Source organism: Trachurus trachurus (genome assembly GCF_905171665.1).
Source record: "Trachurus trachurus genome assembly, chromosome: 8".
NCBI classification, from domain to species: Eukaryota; Metazoa; Chordata; class Actinopteri; order Carangiformes; family Carangidae; genus Trachurus; species Trachurus trachurus.
The window spans coordinates 21,207,272-21,226,797 of record NC_139905.1 but is presented as its reverse complement, the minus strand read 5'-3'; the positions used below and the strand labels follow the sequence as shown (position 1 = coordinate 21,226,797).

General features: G+C 41.5%; 1 protein-coding gene across 1 annotated transcript in view; it reads right to left on the bottom strand.

Moving 5' to 3' along the window:
* The window catches only part of grin2aa (glutamate receptor, ionotropic, N-methyl D-aspartate 2A, a), a gene marked incomplete at both ends in the record, with an annotated part of 126,815 nt that overhangs the window by 33,528 nt on the left and 73,761 nt on the right, over positions 1 to 19,526 (bottom strand). The window contains 3 exons of the mRNA XM_083976378.1: positions 368 to 482; positions 8,832 to 9,260; positions 12,851 to 13,017. Of these exons, the coding sequence (XP_083832504.1) occupies positions 368 to 482; positions 8,832 to 9,260; positions 12,851 to 13,017 (711 nt within the window). The remainder of the gene's footprint in view (positions 1 to 367; positions 483 to 8,831; positions 9,261 to 12,850; positions 13,018 to 19,526) is intronic.

Genomic DNA, 19,526 nt, shown 5'->3' with positions numbered 1-19,526 from the left:
GTCCCCCAGTAGGTTGTAGGAACCTTATCACTCAGTCACATTTGCCTGTGCTCCCGCCAAAAATTACATACATTTCACATTTCATTAATTTATTGCACTATTCAATTATATTTTCTTTATTTTTGAGCTCCCTGTTGTAAATGTTGTTCCCTTTTGTTCATTTAAATGATATAAATAAAATAAAATAGTCTATCTAAAAAAAGGGACAAAAAATATTAGAGTCCATCTTAAAAATCCAGCATGTGGAGAATAAACCTCCAAATTCCTAGAAATATTAAGGTGGACTCGAACCCTGTGACAGGGATGTGACACACTTTTGCACACATACAAGCACCAAACCAAGATACAAGCAGTTACAGAGACCTACCTTCTCCCACTCTCTTTCCTTGTTGAGAACAATGACCACCAGCTTTGGGTTTTCCTGGTAGCCATCCTCTGTGAATGACAAGTCTCTGCCATCCCATGTCACATTCATCATGTACCTGAGAGTGAGAGAAGTGGAGGAGGACAGTGGCGAGGAGTAGTGGGGCAGAAAGCGATAAGAGATACGATGAGGAAGAAGGAAGAGGTGAAGGTTGAAAAATCAGAGAATGAGGTAGGGCATAGAAATGAATGCAAGTGAGAAAAAACAGAGGAAAAGGGATATTGAATTATATTAGCATGAGAAAAAAAATCCATTTACAATCTCCTAGTATTGCTATCCTGAAATATTCACACAGGCTGTTTTGCATTGAAAGTTGTACGGCCATGTTTCATTCATTATAATTATATTCCAGAAATAAAAAGCAATTGGACAGGACAGTCAAAGTATAAAATCTGTAATAGTGAGGGATCTATTCAAATCCAAAAAATGTGTGTGCCTGTGTGTGCACCTGTGTGTGGCCAAAATTTCTAAAAATGTTCCTATCACTTCTAAATTACAGGATTATCAGCTACAGACACAGGAAAAAGTCTGAGAATGAATAGCACATATACTGTAGTGATAGTCCATACTATCACTACACACACACACACACACACACACACAGTAACGAGTGACCCACATGGCAGGTCACATTAGCTAAGATGGAGGGCAGTGGGAAGATATTCTTGGGTCCACATAGCCTCCACATTAATCATGGCTGTCCTTCCTCACTCTGTCTCCCTCACTCCTTCTGTCAGCGGTCATGTACAACACGGCAGAGACGGCTCCTCTTCTCCTCCTCTTCTGCTCCATTCTGGGGCTTCATGCCGACAGGGCACGCTCCAAGTATGGATGTACATGCGATGTGGCTTTGAAAATCCACAGCAGGTGAGCCGTTTCACACAGTGTAGGACATCATACGGGAATGTGGCTCTATATGAACTACTGATGTTGTACAAATTGTGCCTTGACAGAGATTTATATCTTACTTCATTCAGAAAATTAATTGATTAGAAGGCAAATTTCTACTGTATCTATTTGGGTTAATTAATGTGGTCTTTTCCTTTCCTTTACATAATGCCAAATTCGCTAAATATAACAATGAGTCACAAGGCAGAAAAGGCAATAGGGCACTGAGTGGGTGTTGTGATTGAAATGATCTGATTGGCCTATGAACAACCAGGTGAAAAGTATTAAGGCATTTGATTGGACGGGGTGGGGATGCAGCGCTGAACCCAATTATGTGCGACTACAGCAGCGAAAGAGGGACTGGGATCAATACCAGCATCCAGACTGCTCTCTTAGACAACAGCTCATTCTGTGCTTTGTAGCCATGTATGTGGAAGACACAGACACACAAAGAGAGACACACAAACACAATGGAAGCCTTTGCTGTTTTTTTCCCCTTTGTTTACTTTACAGTTCACTCTTTTGTTGTTCATTTGATTCATTTCCTTGCTCTTTCTTCAGGAATCTCTTTTTTGACACAATCCTGCAAAGAAAGTGGTGTTCAGTGATCCAATAGAAAGCATTTCAGGTTAGTCTGATACAGCTGTGTAGAAACGTATGCTTGATGTTAGAAGAATGAGTGGGGCATCCTGTAAGGTGAGTCTGTAAACAAAATTATTTTCTGCGGCAGCTGGTGAGGTCAGTTAATCCCTCTCTGTCTTGATGTGAGACCCTGATGTGTTTTAACATCGTCGTAGTTCAATAGTGGCAAATTTGTGTTTGTAAGCGAGAGCAGGATGCAGACAGGATGAGGAGATTGCACGTGTATGTGTGTTCATATCTGCAAGTATGTTTGGGCTGACGGCCACTGAACAGGTGGACCTGATAGGGCGTTGCTAGGATACAAACACAGACGGGAGTGTGTATGCCGGAAGATGACCCTAAATAACCCTGGATGAACATCCCTGCACAAAGAGAAACACAGACAATTACTTCGCACACCTCAACCATTCTCCACGTAATGTTTCCTCTCCTGTAGCACTAAGATCATAGTATGATCCAATTCCTCTCACTTCCCAGCCTCCATTATATCAGTAATCTTTCTATTCATTGGGGGTGGAGGGGGGGACAGGAGAGGTAGCAGACAGCGAAGAAGGGGCAACAAAAAAAAAAAAAAAAAAAGTGAGAGAGAGCATGAAGATAAGAGAGACCAAGTGAGAGAGATGGAAAGAGGAGAAGTATGACGAGGGAGGAGAACTAAGCCTCGACAGAGTTAGGATAAAAATATCTTCTGTGTTATTTTTTCCTTCCTCCATCTTTTCTCTTTTTTTGGGGGAGTAAATGGGGTTGCGATGGGAGGGGGGCACTGCACCAGAGTTAACCAGCGCTAAACATACACTGCAGCACGCAAGTAAGAGCAGACACATAACACTGCATTACAGCAGCAAGTGCCAGATACTCTGCATTTGCGCTGCTTCCTTAATCCTTCTCCACTGAGCAATGACAGAGCATTAATGCTGTTAATAATAAAAGACAGCGAACATTTCCAAATGTACTCGGTCATTGTGTTTTACATAGACCAGACTCTCCGTAACTGCCGGCTCCTCTGGACGCAGCCTTAAGTCCCTCCTTGTCAAAGGGCTCTTGACACATATGATATAATATCTCAAGTGTTCACTTACTCCAAGTTGCTCTGGATCTCCCCATGTTTGGACAGACTTAGCTTGCAATACAGGCTACATCTTATCTGAAGTGGTTCCACTGCAGGGAAGAGTCTCCACAAATATATTAAAATGAATGATGAATGATGACTGTACAAGGTGAAGCAGATGCTAGTTTAACAGTGTGTAGGCCCCTCCTGTGGCCCCTGGTGTGTGCGTGTGTGTTTGTGTGCAGTAATTTTCCTCCTTTTTTTGTTTGAGTTTCAGCAGCACAAGATTAATGCTCACAATTACATTTTGTCTTTTCTGAGCTTGCACTTGCACCATAAAACGCAACACGTGTCCACACTGCAACCTCAGCAGCATTTGCTTTGTTGCACACAATAGGGTTTATGTGGGTATTGGCCTGGGATCCTTTATACTGTGGCTCAGTTGGAATATCATGGGTTTTCTCCGACGAATCCAATTTAAGGACAGGAATCAGTGCCTAACTGTAGAGCACCTTCTTAGATATCCTTTCCAGTTTCCACTGATGAAAAATTAATAATCTTCCTGTGCATTGGGATTTGCAGTAGTTCACACAGCCACTGAATATACTCCCTCCCATGTCTCCCTATCTCTCCCTTCTCTGAGCATTCAAAGCAGAAGCAACTTGATGGTTCATAAATCTTTAGGATGTAATGCACAAACTGTTGATTGCATGGTGCTTAACACCATGCACCCAACAGTTGCAGCCTACAAAGCCCAAACGCAGTAGTTACATTTGACTACACTAGTCACAGTTAGCCTTAGTGAAGTAACTTTACCAGCTTTTTCCTTGTAATTCCAAAATGAGCTTTGATGATCTAACATTTTAACAATAGAAGTTAATATACTACATAAGACAGTAGTTATATCTTATAGTGGGGAATCTGACACCAGATACTATACTTCCTTAAACCTACTTAGCCTAGGGTAGATAATCCATGCATTTTCCAAATGTGAAATTGTTTTTAGCTGCCTAATGCAATAATAGTTGGACTATAATTGACATATTGGTTTGGATTGAAAATAGCAGCATCTGCCTTTTTTTCCTGTAAAATAAATGTAGCTCTGTGTGAATTTGCCATGTCATTGATTTGATTAAAAAAGATTCAGTCTCTGTCTTGCAGACTGTTACCTACAGGGGAAGCTAATGCTCAAGCAGACAAGAGATATTTGCGGGGTAAGATGAGCTGCTGATTTTCATGATTGCAGTTACACACACTCACACCCACACGTACACGCAGCATGTGTAATGTATCAATGACTCAGTCTCTCACTTTGACTTCTAGTAGTGCTTCTTCTCGCTCACTCACCTGAAGTGTTTGGAGCTTTGTACCTCCAAAAACCTGAGCGTTTACAGAACTAAATTGTGTGCCTTGTTTATATTTGCTTTTGTGATTATTAGTTTCAACACAGTAACAATGACACCAGACGTGAAACTGTTTGTTGTTTCATGATTTTCACCATGAGCTCATAGCTCATCTGTACCAGCACAGGGGGATTTGAGGAGGTAGCCATAGTAATTATAATAAAAGTAAGGGAGGAAGTCAGTCAGGTTACATAGTACAAAGAGCAACAAAGTCCATTTTAGACTAATAATAATCATCGTTATATTTTCTAACTATGACAGCTCCACAACCTTGCATTATCTAGCTTCATCAGGTTCGGTTGTCGTTCAGCTTCGGTGAGATAAGCTTCTCCCCCACATAATTATTACTGTAACTATAACGATGAAGGCATAGCGCTCCTGCCACCACTGGGGTGTTATGTTAGAAAACAGTCTTATAGGTAGGTGCAAACTGATATGGACATTCAGGTTGGCTGATTGTTTGAATGTGAACAACCTTTCACAGTGTATATCGGTACAGTATGTAAATTCCTGATCACCTACTGTGTGTAAAGGTATTTCTCACAAATCCCATCAATTGCTGACATAAATGTGATTTGAATACCATTAAAAACACACACAGAGTTAGCAATCAGTCATGCAGTAATGTCGTATTTAAGAGCAGTTGTTTCGCACCTGTAACAGAAAATATTCACAGGTTATGTCTCTGAGTCTTGAGGAAAATGACAAAACAGCAATTTTTGTACAACATATAAAGACAACATGAACATTCAAATACATATATTGGAAAATTACTACTCTGTGATGGCATCTTATTAACTAACATAAAATCTGTAAGGGATACCCTGTTTTCCTTTCTCAGCTGCATTGTGTGTTGTGTGAGCACAGCTCATATGACAGCTGGCCCAGGACTCAGTATGTGTGTGTTATGTGTATGTGCCTGTATGTGTGTGCTTTTCTTGAGTTCTGACCCTCATATATCACAACTACAGACTGAAATTACCTGTCAGAACAAACAGACATGCACACGCGCACACACACACACACACACACACACTCACAGAGAGAAAGAGAGAGAGAGAGTGAGAGAGATAAATAAGTGCTTAAGTCTTTTAAGGCACACTGTTCACCACAGCAAGGAGAGCAGGACACAGTAAATCGGTCATGACAGAACATTTTCTAAAGGGGGGGATATTTTTCATGTTTCTAACATACACACACATGCGAGCACAGACACACACAAACCCTCAGACATACACATACCATCATTTATATGGCTGCACAAGTTGTCACTTGGTCTGATTGCTGCACTGGCCAGCTCTCTTAGTCGGTCATTTGTCTCCTGTTTTTATTTAATTTTATTTTTCTATTACTCTGCAAAACATATTCATCTTGGACGTGTCACGGTAGATTTATCATCACAGCTGTCACAGGCAGCGTGAGTGAGGTAAAACTTCAATGAAAGACCACACGGCACAGTTCAAGTCACCAGAACAACAAACTTTTCTGTGATTTCAGCACTGACTATCAATTTTATTCTCATCAAACTAAGTTTATCTCTGTTGTGACACATTTTTGGCTCAGTCAAGGACAGATGCAGCTTAGCCACTGTGAATCAAAGTGTTGTCACAAATCACAGTCCTGAGTCTGAGAGGTGTTCGAGCAGAGAAATGAATGCATTTTGCACATGAAGCTGATCACTAGTAAAATGACAGCTTGTTTACAACAAGGCAGTAGATCCACAGAAGAACCTGCCTATAATACTGCGACCACAGTCTTATAATGCAGCTCTGTAATGCGTCACACTGGAGCTATACATGTGTTCTTACAGCTTGTAAACCACCGAGTGAGTGTGTGTGTCTGTGTGTGTTCATGTACGTGCACCCACTGGTCATGTTCTACTATCTCCCCTGACAGCCGTTGATGGTCTAACAACCCACACTGGCTCGTCGCCCCGACCTAAGCTTGACCAATCATGTTCCTCATGTCCTGGCCCTGAAACACTATTGGCTGGGCTCTCTCACCCACAACAGAGCCATCTGTGGCTACTCATCACCTGGGTAACAACCTGAGGCAGCAGAGCATGCTGGGAACAATGTCAGCTGGCTCCAGATATTTGGTAATTCTCTTCGGTTTACCTGTGTTTCCTGACAAAACGAGTGTTATATCTGTGGTGAATTGCCATTTAAAGTCCTGCTGAGGTTATTAAAGTTGCAATCAGTCATACTTTACTGTCTCTTTGCACAGAATGACCATAATTTAAGAGAAGAGGGAGCTCATAAATGTTGCCGAACAATGCCGGTTACTCCTCTGTTCCCTAAGTGACTACTGCGATTTTAAGCTCTCTAAACAGGCTGAGTCAAGAGTCAGCCCAGCAGTAAATGCTGTAATCTCCAAGGCTTCCTGAACTACTCACAGTGCACAATGCATCTTGTTTGTTTTCTGCAAAACCCCGACTCAAAATTGGTTGAAAGCCAGAAAGTGTATCAGACTAAAAACATCTTTAATATTGATGTAGTAGGTAGCAGGCAGTATATTAGCTACTCGCATAAGTAACTAGTGATGTAATGTTCCAGTACATGAGCCAAAAGAGTTCTGATTTATTGAGCAATGACATGAAAACTTTTTTAGACTAGACAAAATTTATAGGCCCTTGTTGTAAACTGCCTGAAGAAGAACATTCTAGTGTTCAATCTTGACTTAAACTAATATTAGTTTAGCAGAGGAAATAACTGGGACCTAATCTGATCCAAAAGTTCTGTTGTTACACTAATGCCAAAACACTAAGTGCCCTAAATGTACCTGTTGCATTATTCATCCCTTGCTGCATCACTCTCGCTCAGCCTCTCATCTGACTTTGTTAGTTACACAAGCATTTCAGGGGATTATGGGTAAAAACCAACAACTAAGCCTCCAGAATACAACCCCCCCACCCCCCCACCCCTCCCCAAAAAAATAAAAATTTGATTCACATTGGACAAGTTGTTTTTTCTTTAATGTTGGTTATTTTGGCTGTATTTCAAGCTTTCCTCTGACAAAAAAGTAGACTTAAGTGATTTATGTTTACTTACAAAATAGACCAAAATTATATTTATGTGCCATCTTTGCCAAAATTTTGTGCAGACTGTTAAATAGCAAACACATTTGAGTGCTTTCAAGGGTGGAAAAAGATGCTCTTTTTCATAATTTTCTAGTTAAACCGTCTTAATTGTGAGATAACATAATATTTCAGAAATTTGCAAAATGTAAAGTTTAAATATCACAAATCTTAAAAAAAAAATAAAAAAAAAATACAATATTGGATGTAAACACAGGTCATGTGTGTCTCTCTCTCCTCTGCCAGATGGAGAGCCAGACAGTGCTGGCAAGACCTGCAACATCTCCCACTGGCTGCTGGGGAGCGAGTGCATGATGAGAAAGAGAGCAGATGAGAGTGAATGAGAGATGGAGAAATACATGAGAAGAGGAACAGAAGGACTCATCAAGGAGCGCTTCAATTTTGGAGAGCACTCATTTGTAGCGGCTTCCCGCTGCTACTCCAGTCTCAGTTTTTCTCTTTTTTTCCCCCTCTTCCTTCACTGCCTCAACTCCCATTCACCTCTTTCATTCTCCTGTCTTCCTCTGACTCCTACACCTCCTCTATTCTCTTAGCTCTAACTCTCAATCCTTTGGTCTTTCATCCAGTAATTGCATCACTCTTCAGTCTCGATCCTTGAAGCAAACTTGGTGGAAACTTGGTGGAAGTCTCTAATTACTGAGGACAAAGGTGTAAACAAACAGACTGTTACATGAAGCCACATACTTACTAGAGCTGCAAGCAGGTATCAGCGGGGTCCAAGTCCCCCAAGCTGTTTATGTCGGACCAGTTTGTGGCCAGTTTGCAGCAAATTAGTGCCAAATTATGAACAGATACCTTGGAGTAATGTGAAGAACTACTGCCCTAAGTTTCCTAGTGAAAGTAGTGATTTATCCAAAGATATGCAACACTTCCTACTACAGGAAGTTGTGACTTTAAAAAAAAAAAAAAATAGTTGTTGATAACTTTTGAACATGAGCATGAGATTCTGTGTCCAAAGTGCAGATTGGACTTGAATTTTGAATCTTCGAAGAGGACTTCGAAAAAATAGGTTTTACACATTTTGTAATAGGTGTGGCTTATATTAGGAGACTCAGCTACTTTCAGTGTACTATGTGAGGGTAGAGGCCAGAAACCTGTAGGTTGACATTTGTCTCTCTCACTCTCTTTCTCTCTCTCTCTCTCTCTCACACACACACACACACACACACACACACACATATGCATCCACACTCTTTGATGTTATGAAAATACTAATCTATTGTAATTCTGTTGTTTCTACACTGCCCTTCTCCGTTGCTCACTGTATTTCACGGTAATCACTAGACATTGATGCCAGAACAAACACATCCACACACTGTCTTTGCTTACTTATGCAGTGCGCTGGGTGGCAGCTTGCTTGTCTTCTCCATCTGGCCATAACAGGATGTTTTGGCTTCGGGGATGTCGCCATACTCCTCCAACATGGCTGCCGCTGCTGACGTTATGATCCCTAGACCGTCACGAACACGCGCCTCCAACGGGTAGTCCCAGTCATCGTACGACACTGAAATCATTCCTGACGGGAAGTCGTCGGGCGTTATTTCAGGGTTACCAGTGGTGAGTGACGGCACAATCCAGATGTATCCAAACCCGGTGAGGCCCAGAGAGCGAGCCTCATCCAGGATGTAGACCGCTTCGTCCTTGGAGCAGTAGAGCAGGACCACTGGGGACTGGACCTTCTTGAGCATGATCTGAGACCGGCTGTCTTCCTCCACTGCGTCCAAAGTGATGATATTCTGCAGGTCCCAGCCCACAAAACTAAAGCACGAATAAAGGGGACAGGAGTGAAATGTTAATATTTAACTAATAGACTATTAACTTTGCTCAGGTGTTGGCAAGGGCAGTTATAATTATCCATTACAATTAATATCATTGTTAAGTGTGACGCGAATACTAATAGGTGTAAAGTGCTTATTGTCAGGGGAAACACATTAAGGCTAAATGGAATGCAAATGCTAAAGCTGGTCCTGTATAATGGCGCTCAGCAGGATCCAGCCCACACAACTAAAGGACAAGGAGAACAAACGCTGGCCTGTTAATGTGAGAGGGCCGGTGCAGTGCCTGTGGTCAGTGTGCTAATTGGTGACAACAGCTATCACAGAATAGCGCTGCTATCAACATCATCATTGTTAGCGACCGTGAGCTTCTGTCTCACCTTTTGCACAAAAGTAGGCTCATTAATATTGCACCTGCACAACCATGTGGCTGAAGACAGCTGTTTGACATCGAGTTTTAGCTTTGTGGAGTGTCGCGACTATAATGTTCAAAGCAACTGTGAAGGAAAACAGATTTTTTTTTTCTAGTTCTGGAGCCAGTTAGCTACCGTGGGTAAATGTAACAAGTGCTCATTAAAAAGATAATGCATTTGTTAAGTATCTTTTTTCATCCAGAGGGACTGACTGCTCTTTTTCACAATGTCCAGAGCGATAATATCCAGCAGCTCCCAGAGCGCAAGGCTAAAGAGTGGCGCAAGCAGAGGAAATGACAGTTATGTTAGAAATTAAAGAACATAATATGTCATAAACTGGCAGCGTGCTCTGGTGTCAGGAGCACAGGTCCTTCATAGAAGAGCTGGCAGAGTGAGGGACAAAGAACACACACGCGAACACATGCACGCACAGACACACACGCGCACACGTTATATTGTCAGAGTGGGATGCGTGGGGCAAGGGAAAAGAGGAGGAGCAGTTAACCCTCATGTAAGAATCTAACAATAGACAGGTAGTGTAACATGAGAGTGATCTGGGACTTGCTGTCCTCTTCATGCTGTCCAAAGTGATGATGGTCTACAAGTCCCAGATGACAAAACTAGTAAAGAGACACAATGACACACAGAGACACATTCACAGAGAAAGACAGAAAGAGAAAGAGAGAGAGAGAGAGAGACATCAATGAGAACAATTAAGGGCGGATATGATACAGGTATGTCCAAAAGAATGTTCAGAGATGATCCAGATCATACACTTTCAATATAAAACCACATTGTACAGACAGGATGACAGACAGCAGATGGCCTACACCTTCTGTTCTATATGTAGCCACCACCAAAATACAGATTCTGTCGTTGCATTATTTATCTGGCAGTGCTACAGGTACTAATACAGTGTGTCTAAATGGTAAAGTCTTGACTCACTCTGTTGGCTGGTCTAATTTTCTGATGTGAATGATGGAAGTTAATTGGTGTTAAAACGGTCTTCCTATGACTAAGTCAGCCGAGCACTGACACAGGAACTAACAACAGGTTATTGCAGGTAATTGGGATAATCATTTCTTTATTCATGGATGACTGTCTGTTATTTTCACAAGGAGGTCAACAACACTTTTGGAGGGTCTAGATGTTGACACTAACCTCTAATAAATTGGTAATATAGTCTTTTTTTATTACAAGCCTGTGCATATTCCATTCTCAAATCTAGTGTAAACAAATGTACTGTATATGGACTACATGTTGATGTTAATGGGTATGCTGATGTAAAGAACCTTACTCAAAGGAGCCTTGGACTTGTTTCAAGCTGGAAACAGTTTTTGTAAATGTATTTTATGAAGGCAGCAGTATACCACTGTGCAGGTTCATGTGGGTAAAATAAGATTAAAAGAAACAATGGGGAACTTGTTACAGCCAGTTAATTGGCCAACCTTCTGACTTTGCTTTCTGCTCCCCAAATTATTGGCACATTCACAATTTTCTTTATGTTTTTGTTCCTTACAGTAAATCTCATGATCTGGTGTGAAAAACAGAACAGTAAACATGAGGTCGATCTATACATCCATGTGTATGTGGTTTCCTACATCAGCAATTAAAACGTTAGGCAGAATCAAAGTGTTAAAGTTGACCACATTCCCTCCCAAAGCTTTTTGAAACACAGGCTTACATGGATGAATTTTAAATGTGCAGACTCATACTTGTTCATTTTTTTCAATAACAACAGCAACAGCTGTTATGGGGACAAATTCCTATAATCTTTTTTAATTAGACATGTAATGACCTGTTGCCACGGCTTGTAATAATCGCAGCTCTAAGTGTCATGAAACACAGACAGGCAGAGAGTTTTTGAGCTCCTGCTGAATTTGACATAAAGAGTAACTGCTAATGAAAAAGACCCTCCTCAGCTGGGCTTCTATATATCACGAGTGCAGCCACCAACCCTTGGCAACATCTCAGTATTACTGAACATGTATCACTCATTTGACATTTTTTTTCTGCCACAAATTATGGCCCTGCTGCTCTCTTCTGCAGTTTTCTATCTATCGCTTTCTCTCCCTGTGGAGAGCTACAGTATCAGTCAAAATGACCTAAAGTCGCAGCTAACAACATCCAAACCATATGTGCACTGAGGCCACCTGCCATCTACATTCATTTTAAAAAGGCTGATAAAATCCTTCAAGGTTGCTGTTTTTGAAGCACATAGTGGAGGAGAGGGGAAAAAAAGCCAAAACATGCAATAATTCTCACAGAAAGAAAACTTGCCCATTCTCTGGGGGAATCTGCAGTGGTAATAAAGAAGATTACAGGCTTGGAGAAATGTCAGCAATGGGAACTCTTTAGAAAACATACCTACAGTTCCTGTTATCTTCAGTTTTTCTTGCAAACTGTTGGCACTGAGAGGGAAGAATGGACTCTATCCAAAAGGTTATGTAATTATACTGCATATAGTGCATATACATATCAGTCACTTATCAGCACTAAGATAATATGTTGCCAGTGTTTAAAGGTTTTATTGCTTACTTCTTATTACATTTGCGGAACAGTTTATGTTTTAGTGCATTTAAGTTTCATGTTTAATATCAGTGAAAATCAATTTTAATAGTGTCTGTCTGTTGGTTGATCAATCCAACACTTTGGTCAAAGCTCAACAGCTACTGAATGGACTGCTGTGAGATTTGGTGCATGCATTTGTTTATTGGTGAAGCTTATGCATTCATCAAGTCAGAATTACTGTTCTTCCATTGCTTTATGTGCGCAAACAATACACCCTAACAAAGATGGTGAACATGTTCAACACGATTGCAGCTTAACATCAACATATTAGCACTGGCATCGCATCCATGGTAACATACTGATGTTAGCTTTTAACTCCAGTAGAGAAGGGCAGTAGGCACAGCCTCTCAGGACCCGTCTTGGTTTTTACTTTACTTTATTTGACCAACTCAGCCTGTGCTCTATCCTCTACCCTGAGCTTCTCCAAATGAAAAGGTGCCACATGGTTGTAACATCTTGAGCAACAGCTTTATGCTGCAACACCATCTTGTCAGCTACTGTTGTGAAAAAGAATAATGATAATATGAATAATACGACTTACAGTAAGAAGGTCAACCTGTGGAGGGCCATGCTAAGTGACAGATCCTACCTGTTGTCCACGGTCGTTTTCAGGATGTTGATGAACTCCTGGTAGCCAGGGAACTTCGACGTGACGATGGAGAAGATGTGCCAGTCGTACTCCTCCATTATGTTCAGCATCAGCAGAGCCTCCTGCTGGATGGAGGCACCGAACTGGAAGAATGTCGACTTCACATCCTGAGAGAAGAGAACAGGAGCAAGGCGTGGAGGGAAGGAGAAAGGGAGGATAAAGGGAAGGAGAGAAGAGACTTAGTTAAAGATTTATTTGGATTTCCTTTTTTTTTTGTCTCACTCTCCATCACCAAACTGCATCTTAAAAAAAAAAAAATCAATCTATAGCGCAGCATTTAAAGATTGGCACATTATGAGTATGCAGAATCTCTCTCTCTCTCTCTCTCTTTCAGACACACACACACACACACACACACACACACACACACACACACACACACACACACACACACACACACACACACACACACACACACACACACACAGATAGAGAGTAATAAGCTTCTTTGTGGAGGAAATATATGGATGAGGGGCTCAGAACAATTCAATTAAGTCCAAATTGGATTGGTGCAGTACTGGCGGGCTGCAGAACTCTGTGGGCCGGGTTCTGGGGGAACAAGGGCTGCATTCACTCTGAGTCACTCGTATCCACTCCATTAAACCTGACTCAGAATCATTTGCCACTTAATTTAGCCAAACTATGACATGGGCTTGGACAGAACAGACAAGCACCATTACAGGTGGACAAATTAACTCTATTCATTTATGTTGCGAGGTTTCCTTTTCAGTGACTCATTAGGGTGTGGAGGTGGAGGTGAACAAACAAAACATAACAAAGACAAAAAAAAAAATACGAGGGGAAGACAAAAGCACAAAGCATCACAAAATGTGTGGAGTGAAAAAGACAAGCCTTGTCTTTGGTTGTTTATTGTGTGATTTGAAGTGTGTATGTGGGTGCCTTTGTGTGTGTGGATTTTGTTGTGGATTTCTGTTACCATGAAATGTCAAGTTCACACATGGCTTATCTTGACACTACTTGTCTTTGGGAGTCTAATTGTGATAGACTTGCAGGTCGTTGTGTGTGGTGTGCATACAGAGAGAGAGAGAGAGAGAGAGTGAGTGTGCGTGCGTGTGTGTGTGCGCGCGCAGTGGCAACCTGACAGCTAGAAAAGAAAAAAAAAAAGCATGAGGTCTAAGAGACACAGAACAAAAGGTTGGTGCGAGAGATAACTGACAAATGAAGAATAAGTGACTCTGCCCCGGTGTCACTTTGTGAGATGACACCTGCTCTCAAAATGAAAAAAAAATGCACCACATGCACTTGCACACACAACAGCGACACACGTAAATGCACGTGCTGCATGTACACACTGCCTGCAGGCTGGATCTGCAGTAATTCATCCACCATGTGACTAAACTTAAAAAAAACTGAGTTGGTGTATGATCAAATTTACAGTGTATTAGCACTGATACTAAATCCCCGTTGAAAACACATCTTAAAGGAAAAATAAATTACATAAAAACATAATGTGGTGTTGTTAATAAGGTAGCTTCATTACTGATGTAATCTCCAGCTGTAATTGCAGCCTTATTGTCGGCTACATTTGTTAAAGCACATATTCACTGGTGCAATGTGAGTCACAGCTTCCTTGGTGCAGTTACATTAACCTTGTTAATTTGTTATTGGGTATCTGCGTCGAAAAATAAAAAATAACATAAAACAGTGTATAAGCTTGCGTGTGGTGGTCTGTCAGACTGTTTCACAAAGTAATGTGTTGCAAAATTAAAATAGAAACACTTTGCAATCAAGTTTTGGTGCCTGTGTCATGTCTTATGGAGGCAGACTGCTGGAAATCCCTCTTCACATTTAACTCAAATGATATTGCAAGCGGCAAAAATCCAGCTTTATTCACATAATTTTTCTATTATCTAAATGAATACACAGGTAAAACTATTTCTATGATGTGCAAAACTCTGATGGAATCTCAGCTACTGGTGCCACAAAGCCTCCTTCCACAGTGCAGATGACATTAACATCTCCGGTGGGTGCACCTGTCTGAAGCTTGTGGGCCACTTCAACCATGCAGCTTCACACATTCAACACTGCACTCTCTATCTGCACTGCTCACTGCAAACATCAATAATATGTCATCACTGCTAAACACTAGCAGCAGCATTCGAGTTAGTCCTTCCCTTTAGAAGACACCTGTAGGCTCTGATTACAGTTTGCCATCAAGTCTGCTTCACTGAGGAAATAAGTCTAAAAAAAACTGCATCTGCTGTCCTGCTGATAAGACACACACATCCAGTACATTGATTCAAAGAGAAAACTGCAGGATTATGTAACTGCTGACACATAATGAGTCTATCAAGACAGAGAAACGTCAAAGGTTGTCAGTGACTGATGCTGCATGTAAGTGTATGAAACTTTTTTATTAAATTATTAACTTTCTGTTATTTTTGTGGTCAGTGCCCCCCTGGTCTGCTGGTCTATTACTATGCAGCTCTTTTTCCATGGACAGATTTCCACATGTAAAAGAAAGGAGGGCATTAGGGGAAGGAAATAGATACAAGTAGAAAGCATGGGCCGAGTGTAGTGAGTGGTATTTGTGGCCATATCAGTGTGCTGCATGTAATTTCATCGCTACATGCATGACCTGGCATTTCCTTTTCAATTGTGCTGATAGCCTCTGAATAATGTGAGTGTTCACTGTTTGAATTATTTGTGTGTGTGTGTATGTATATGTGTGAGTGTGCATAGTGTCTCCTCTATCAAGACTCGTGAGTGCTCTTTAATGGTATCGTATCTGTATGTGAGGCAGGGCGACTCGATGCTCAGACTCAAGTGCTCTTCAGACGCTCTCTCTGCAGCCGTGTGTGTGTGTGTGTCCTAATGGGCTAGAAACTGCAGCAATGCTTGAGCATGGTGGGATAGGAGAGAGGTCATGCTATAAGACATGTCACTTCCTGTCTTCATCACAGCAGCGGCCTATAATCCCACACTTTGCTCCAACATACAGAGGACTGGGACCAGCACAGGGCCAAAAGGAGCACAGAGCAGTCATGACAACTGTTTGTTTTTTTCCCCCTTTTGTCCTCTGCTGTTTAGATGCTGATATCTACACCTGCCAACAGCAGGGAGTTTTTCTGTTTCTGTTACACCACTGTGCTGAAGACTGCTCACGCTGAATTTATATATTTTCCTCAGTGTGAATTTTGCAACAGGGTTATTAGTTCAAGACATAGCAGAATTCTGTTCATGTACAAAAAGCAGTATTCACAAAAAAATCTAAAAGTTTCTGGAATCTTAATCATTGTTTTATAGTGAACAGTGACAATATATTCATACCGTTTTTTGCACAATTAAGTTTGCAAAATCAGCCACTGGTTATGAATAATAATAGCGTTTTGCTATTCAGTGCTTTGTGTTTGTGTCAGTGTTTCGTGCATGTGTGCATGAATGTATGATTGTGTCTTTGCCTGTCTGTGCCCCCATCTGAAAGGATTCAAGCATCAGGCACCTCAGGGGAGGGAGCTAAAATCTACCAGAGACCCAAATAGAAATCTTCCACTAGGAAAATATTTACTCTTCTCTGGTTTCAAATTAGACTGAGCATGTTTGTGCAGGCCACAAACACTGCATCTCATCGCAGAGACTTGGTTCAAATCTCCCCAGCACAATCTGGAATGAGCCTCATTATTTTATCTTAAAGAATGACAGTTTATTTTGGCATGACCTGTAATTCAGTCGCCTCTATTGAGCACTTGACTGATGCGCAAGTATTGACTCTTGCGGACAGGAGTCTAAAAAGGCCTGAATAAAAATGACTGCTCTGTCTCAGGCAGAGAGGACAACCACACCTTCTGCCACCTGATGACTCCCCCCACGTTTCTCCTTCTGGCATGACAATGGGCTCCCTGCATTTCATGGAGCTTTATTGCTGTCCAATCATTATCTAATCCAGTATGTATCAATTATAGCCTATTTACACTGCTTCACAGTTTTTTGGAATGAAGCTGAGTGAGAAAGTAAAGGCAACAGGACACTGAGGAAGGAACGAGTATGGCAAACAAATTGTAAAGTAACAGATGGAACATAAAAGAAACAATGACTGAAAAAGCATGCAATGATAAAGAATTAGCAACACAAATACTAAAAGAAAGCAAATTAGCCTGAGAGTGGCAGACAGAGAAAGTTCCACAGAGACATGAAATTAGAGACAAAAGAGGGAGGGGATTCAGATGCAGGGTAGACGGAGAGAGAGAGAGAATGAGAGAAAAGAGAGGCGATGGGTAGAGCAGTGGAGAGGGGACTGATGGAGTGACTAAGCAGCGTATGATTGTTTCTAATTGGGACGGCTCACGATCCGTGACATCAGAAAACAGCCAATCATATCCTCTCATTTCACCCTTGTCAAGTGTGACATGTCTCCGTTTCCCACTCACACCTTCAGCTCGCGGCGCCCACATACACAAATGCACACACGCACAATATTATGTACATAAACACAGTCTGTCATCCCACTCACCCTGTCTATCACATTCGCAGTCTTCCAACTCTCAAATTCCCCACACACACGCACACTTACACACATACACGCAGCTAAAATGATGCAAACACGCACCTGCCCCGCAGGGCAGGACAGTGTGTCTAAGTTGAGATAGAGGGGAGTTATAAATAGTAGTCCTCATATCCTCTTCTGCTGATAGCATCATGCACTGTCTGGTCTGATGACATACACACATGTACAGAGGAGTCACACACACACAGATGAGTGTCTAGTGAACTGCGTGTTGAGTTTGGGAGGTACACACTCACCAAGATAAAGGGCTGATAGTAGCTACACGTGCACGCCAAAACCTGCATATATTTGTCATGTAGGAGATGTCATATTTATCCGCATATCGCCTCAATCTGCCGCAGATACCCTGTTATCTGCTGGGTTTAACAGCTCCGCAGTGTCCACTGGAGGAGAAACACACCGATATGACAAAAATTCCTCAGTGGCCAGTTACTAAATATAAACAGACTGGCATAAAAATAGTGGCGGCAAAACAAAAGAGGGAGAAACGCCTATGGAAACAAATTCAAAATGCCAAGTTTACAGCACTCACCATGTAATCCGCACAGAAACAGCCACAGATTACTGTATCAACACTCTAAGTCTGCTATGACCTGACTGAAATGTGTTGTCTGTGCTGATATAACATTTTATAGCTGTAGGCAAATGTGTGTCATTCAAACTTCGAAAAGCAATTTTCTGCCGTTTGTGATCACCAAAAGTGTAAAATGTCCCTGGTGCCAAAAATCATGACAGGCGATTACCCAATATGACAATGGAAAGTGCAGCATCCCACACACTGTGGACTGAATCTGGCTTTGCACCCTGGCCTCGCTGTAATCTTTTTAAAACTGTCCTTTTGACAATCTACTGTAGCCACTTTTTAATTTTGCTGTTTGGCAAATGAAACAGGTCTACAGTATCTGTGTGTCTGCAGGGCTGGTCTGGCACTGATACAATATTAGATAGACTAGTGCCAAACAGATCCACTGAGTGTAGAAGATGTATACACTAATTCCAAAATGTGCAAAATGTGTCAGCTTATAGGCTGGCACCACTCGCTCCTGCCTCCCATTGTGTATTTTAGAGGAAGAAAATAGAGGAATAACAGACAGGCCAATTAGAGAAGCTAAACTTTGCCGAAGTAAGTGCTGCTTTGTGACTTGAATGCATCCCAGGCTAAAGAAATGAGCCATATTCATATGTTTTCCACAGTGTGTTCTGTATGTTTTCCAAATAGACGACATCACTCGACTGGCAGTTTCCAGCAGGAGGAAGTGACATCATCAGCTTTACACCGATTAGGTATAACATGACCACCTTTCTAATATTGTGTTCGTCACCCTTTTGATGCCAAATACGCAACAAACTGCGATGCGCTGTGTATTCTGACACTTTTCTATCAGAACCAGCATTAACTTCTTCAGCACTTTGAGCAACAGTATCTTGTCTGTTGGATTGGACCACACGGGCCAGCCTTTGCTTCCCAAGTGTACAGTATCAGTGAGCCTTGGCGGCCCATGACCCTGTCGCTGGTTCACCGCTGCTCCTTCCTTTGGGCCACTTTCAGAAGTTACAGACCGCTGCAGACTGGGAACACCCGACCAGACCCAGTCATCTAGCCATCACAATTTGGCTCTTGTAAAACTTTTTCAAATACAGATGTTTGACTCTGCACCTATACATGGGTACCATAAAACATTGTCACAAAATAGTTAACAACACTTCATTTGTTGAATTAATGAAACAGAATTTAATTTCTTTCCTTAACAATATCAAATTAATACAAGAAAGTGAAACATGTGATGTTTTATTCACAATTCCCATAACTCTCTTCTTTTATGGAGACTAATTTAGGCGATGCAAGGCGACCTCCATGTGGGTCGTTCATCTTACTGGCATAGACCAATGCACTGAAACCTAATATTATGCAAAGACAGTAAAAAGTCTACCTGATGAGATCCCGCTCTGCTGCAACAGTTTTCTTTGAATGTGCAGTTAGAATGGTTGTATGTATATAAAGCATGGTACTTGAATAAGAGCCTCTTAAGATCTATATACTTTAACATCTAATGTGGAGCTCTTTAAAATGTACTTATTCTGTAATTCAAT